Source organism: Anoplopoma fimbria, chromosome 19 (genome assembly GCF_027596085.1).
Source record: "Anoplopoma fimbria isolate UVic2021 breed Golden Eagle Sablefish chromosome 19, Afim_UVic_2022, whole genome shotgun sequence".
NCBI classification, from domain to species: domain Eukaryota; kingdom Metazoa; phylum Chordata; class Actinopteri; order Perciformes; family Anoplopomatidae; genus Anoplopoma; species Anoplopoma fimbria.
The window spans coordinates 3,213,094-3,218,086 of record NC_072467.1 but is presented as its reverse complement, the minus strand read 5'-3'; the positions used below and the strand labels follow the sequence as shown (position 1 = coordinate 3,218,086).

The window sequence follows — 4,993 nt, the reverse complement described above, 5'->3', positions numbered from 1 at the left end:
GGCAGAGGGCAGGTGAATTTAAGAAACATGGGCACAACGTCAACATCAAATATCCCATCTCCACTGACTACCAACATATTTTCACAACCTTAAACCCTCAAAAAGAAAGAAACCTTAATTTTCTCATCTTAAATGCATTTATATAGAAGTCTGAACGGTTATCATGGGGAATATTTAAAAAAGGGAAAAATTGTTTTATTGACCTCCAAGAAAAAAAGAAAGGTGTTGGCTGCAAGATAAAGGCACAACTCAAACATCCAGATGTCATTCACACTCTCCAAAATAATATTCTGTTATGTATATGGATCAGTGCTTTCAATCATATGTCAGTCAATGTTGGATTACATTACGTCCTTTTTTTTTTTTAAACTCCTAAACTCTTTGTGTTTAAGTTCACACCATCACTTCCCTTGTCCAAGTCTCCCTGCTGTGCTGATTGCCATGGGAGTAGAGTTCTAGAGATAGAATCATTTCCACCATTATCTGGCTTTTGGTTCATTAAAATGCCTTTCTGGCCTATTTCTACTGCTATTTACACAAATGCTGCTGGTTAAAACCGTCACCTCAGTGGATCTTATATTGTTATGAAAAATGTTAAGGCGGCAAAGGAGCTTTTACAGCGCAAAACTTCACATAAAAACTTCCCTTCTACTCATAGCGCCTACTTGGAGAGTGCTGTCTCAGTGCAAGGGCTTCTGGGGTGGAGGCATGAGGTCATTTGAAAAATGTAATGTTTAAATTAATACCCAAAAGCAATAAAAAAGAAATGGGATTATAGATAACATAATGTGAAATATGGGTCCTGAATTAAAGTTCTTCTTAAGCATTTTATCTGTGCATGATTTTAAGAGAATCAAAGAGTGAAGGATTTTTGATTGAAAAACAGTCTGATTGCTGCTGAATATCACATTGGTACAGAAATCACCACTGACAAGCAAACAGCTTGTGTAGTTACTTCACATATCTGTGCATTAATGTTTTTCCATTTGGATGTATGTAATGATTAAATACAAACGTTTCAGTTCGGGGAGTAGACATTACATGACCTGTTGTGAGGTGAATTACTGTGGAATTACTGGTTACCATTAGATCACAAACCTGTCATAAATACAGCATTTAAACAAACACGTAGACATTTATAGTACAGGGATGTTGCGTAGATTACGGGTAGTCATGGTTAAGAGTAAACGACATGATTAGGAAAAGATGATAGGTCTAGGTTTACAGCTTCACGCATTACCAGATTTCAGCGTAAACGCATAGTAATTTACTAAAAAACATTCAACTTAGTCATCTTTATCACTTCTATTCTTCTGAATGTTCTTCATGCAAACCTCAGGTTTATGGAGGATGCGTCAGTGCATTCAAACTGCAATAATAAGTTTGAGGTTTATCATTATCATGCCTCTGTTTTTATGATTTGCATTCCTATACCTTCCGAGGGGGCCTTGATTTATTGCTATTATTTTATTACAATACTTTCACAAAATCTCTGTGTTCATTACCTGATTGGGGAAAGAAATAATCAAAAAAACTTCACAAGACTGTCTTTTTTTCAAGCTCTGTATCTGAGGCCTCAAAAGTTTTTTCACACCTATAACTGAGATGGGGTGTTTTCGACATGCCATCTCCAAATGTGTATCTGAGAATTTCTTGTATTTTCTTTTTTTTCTGAAATTTTGAATAAATAAATGAATGAGAACTTTTACTGTTTGTTCTATTTACTTCCCTCCGAGGCCTCGGCTGCTAATCCACATCATTCAGTGATAAAGTGTCTGTCTGTGTTGTGTGTAATGTCTTTATTAGGAGCTCTACCTCGCTTTGGCCGCTGGCTTGAGAACGTCCACTGTCCTCCTCTCTTTATGCTGTTTCTAAACGGTCCTCCAGCTGGTCCAGCATGGTGCGAATGAGGGTCTGCAGCAGAGGTACCAGTCTGTCAGCTGAGGTCAGGCTGCCAGATGAGGGCACATGGATGAGGGCTGCTCTCCTCTGACCGTGATACAGTGAGCAGTAATAAGCAAAATCACACAGGTACCTGAGAGGAGGGCAGAAAGCGTTATCTCATGTTGCTGAGTGTCTGTCATAACTGTGAGCTGATGCTTACCTGCCAGCATCTCTGGAATAAATGACATCCGTCCCTGCTTGTTGGAACTCTTTGGCGACAGCTCTCATGTTCACAACTGAGTCCAGTTTCTCTGCTCCTCCTTCCACACAGCAGTGACTTCCAGGACAGAAGCCACACACATCTTTGTCTCTGTATCCACTGTTCTTCCCCGTTTGCTCCAAAGAGACGACACTGGAACCTCTGGACACGCCCAGATGTACAGCAAACTGGGACCGCACAAACACAGATGGTAATGTGAGATAATCACCTTCTCATACCGTAATCGGTGTGTAATTATGCATTTCAACGGCTGGTATCTACACAAGGGCCGTAGCTACAAGTGCATGCTAGAACACCTTGTGGTTGCGGTGACTCACACTTTCTCAAAAAACATGTTATTGCCTCTTTTAAACTGCCATTGGCTGCGCGATGCCTTCTCGCGACTCTTAACCGGCCCGGCCGATAGGGGCCGCTAACCGCCATTACAAGGTGGTCGTTAAGAGGCCGTTAATAACAACACAGCTGAGTGCATCTCCGACCCCCAGCTGCTTCCCTTCTCCTAGAGATAAGACACAGTGGTGAAAGAGTTTTACTCCCTTGTATTGTTTTGGATGGTGTGTTGGCTAACGGGTTAACTGAACTAAACTCACTGTTGAGTTAGCTACCTCTCGGCCGCTCCTTTGCACCCGGAGACACAGTTTGCACACTTTCAGTGTTTTGGATGGTGTGTTTGCCTAACAGCGAACGGAACCACCAGTGAACTCAGCCGCTGCTAAGCGACCAGACGACTTGGCGAGTTTAACTTTGTGTTTTGGCACGATTGTATAAAGTGTATTATATAAGGACTTGGAGCCCATTGCTTGTATAACGTAACATTGCCGAAGGTTTTTGAGTTTGAATAAAGTCTGTTTTTACAATGCTTTACAACTCTGGTTGCATGCATTCAATCATATTATACAGCAGGTCGCTGCAGACACACCTGACCTTTCTAGTTTTAGTTCATTTTTGGACAAATTGTATCTTAATTAGACTTATTTTAGGTTAATATGTATGGGGATATAAAGGGATATAATTACGAGGAAATTTTTATTAAATATACTCGAATTTAATTGAACAAAAATAAACAAGCATGTCTTTAATCCAAATAATTAATAGTTTAACACTTTATTTGTTGGTTTCTCTGGATGAGATGAACTACCACAGTATTTATTTGAATAAAATGGTCCTGGTCTTGAACTGAAGGTATATTTTTTTACCTTTGGGTGAAGAGTTTCCCAAATCTCAGCAATGATTTGCAGAGTCTTATCATAACTCACTGGCACCTCCTTTATGGAAACCTCAGTCTGCTCTCCCAATCCGACCAACTTCAAGCCCTTAAATGAAGACATTTAAGATATTAAAGTATCTCAATGGACATGAAGCAAGACTGGAAGGCAAGTTATTTTTGATTTATTTTTTTTACAAACATTACCTGCGCTGCTTTCCAGCTGGGGTTCACTAAGAACTGCCGAAAAGGTCCAAAACCTAATAGATGGGAATAAAAATCTAAGTGAGCGCCGGTTTGAAGAGTTGGTGTATTTATGAGTAACTACCTACTACTTTACCTGTAACCACCACGGTTTCTTTCCCATTCATACCGCAGTCAAATTGACACAGTCAGTAAGGAAATATAGCTGTTACGCACTTCATATGAGGACACTGGAAAAACAACCAGGCTTATTTTAGCTCTCACAGCTCTAGTTGTGTCCGCTTGGGGGCGCTGTTCTCCGGCAAATAGAACATGAGAAGCCCCTGTGGACGTGATGTATTCAGGTGAATCCTGACATCCAATTTACAAGTCTAAAATAAGTCAGACCTGTAATAAGTCTGCTTATATATTTATATATATATATATATTTACTTCATACATTGTATGATTATTTATTAGGCTACAATTACTAAAACATCTTTGATATGTTCTTGTTATTTGTATTCTTATTATAATGCTTTAGGCTACCCTGTAAAGATAATTTACAGGATTACAGCAGCATAGGTTATAGTGCAAAGAGAGAGACATAGTAAAAGAAAAACAAGATTTAAAAAAAAAAGAAAAAATATTATATAAATAAGCAATAAAAAACAGTAAAGAATCCACAATAACTGAAATATTATATTTACAGACAGAAACTATTATAACTATAATTGCACAGTGTATTTATATATTATATATGTATATATTGTATTTATCAATGCAAAGACAAAACCTGAACGCTACATTACTACATGACAGGACAATAATAACATAATAACATGACAATAGAAACCTGTGCAATACATTGCACATTGCACTGTGCAATAATGGTTAAAAAAGTTAAAAGTAGTTGAAATAGTTGTTGTTTTTTTCTCTGTCTGTAAATATAGTATTTCAGTTATTGTTGTTTTTTCTACTGTTTTTTTTATTGCTTATTTATAATACTTGTTTTTATTTATTTTTTTATTTTTCATTTTTTTTTATTTTATTTTATTTTTTATTTTATTTTTATTTTTTATTTTTAGCTTGTCTTCTTCTGCTATGTCTCTTGTGTGCACTTTACTCTGCGCTGTTGTAAATCTGCAAATTTCCCCGCTGCGGGACTAATAAAGGATTATCTTATCTTATCTTATATTATAGCATCGAGCTTAAGTTTAGTTTAGTTTGAATCTCACAGTTGTTTTCACCACATCTTTGGTTTGGCCCTTGTTGTGATATTAGAGGGCTACAATTTCAGACAGTACTTGAACGCAACATAACATCTGCCAGAAACCTCCTCCTCCTCTTCCTCCTCCTCCTCCTCCTCCTCCTCCTGCACTTGTCAAAGGGCACTGGTCGCAACATAACATCAGAGTCCTGCCCCACAGACGCACACGACA

The 4,993-nt window shown here is 38.0% G+C and overlaps 1 protein-coding gene across 1 annotated transcript; it reads right to left on the bottom strand.

The window, feature by feature from the left end:
* Nucleotides 1-1,860: 1,860 nt before the first annotated feature.
* On the bottom strand, nucleotides 1,861-3,739 carry pgpep1l (pyroglutamyl-peptidase I like). The gene is made up of 5 exons (XM_054620806.1): nucleotides 3,709-3,739; nucleotides 3,576-3,628; nucleotides 3,361-3,477; nucleotides 2,105-2,331; nucleotides 1,861-2,035 (listed from the first exon to the last, which is right to left on the bottom strand). The coding sequence occupies exons 1-5, from the start codon at nucleotides 3,737-3,739 to the stop codon at nucleotides 1,861-1,863; spliced, it is 603 nt and encodes a 200-aa protein (XP_054476781.1).
* Between the last annotated feature and the right edge of the window lie 1,254 nt (nucleotides 3,740-4,993).

Excerpts from the sequence above, each read along its gene's own strand:
- pgpep1l (XM_054620806.1), bottom strand. The coding sequence starts at position 3,739 with ATGAATGGGAAAGAAACCGTGGTGGTTACAG. Across the intron at positions 3,478-3,575 it reads CCAGCTGGAAAGCAGCGCAG|GGCTTGAAGTTGGTCGGATT; the intron begins GTAATGTTTGTA and ends TCTTCATTTAAG. Across the intron at positions 2,332-3,360 it reads GGGAAACTCTTCACCCAAAG|TTTGCTGTACATCTGGGCGT; the intron begins GTAAAAAAATAT and ends GTGCGGTCCCAG.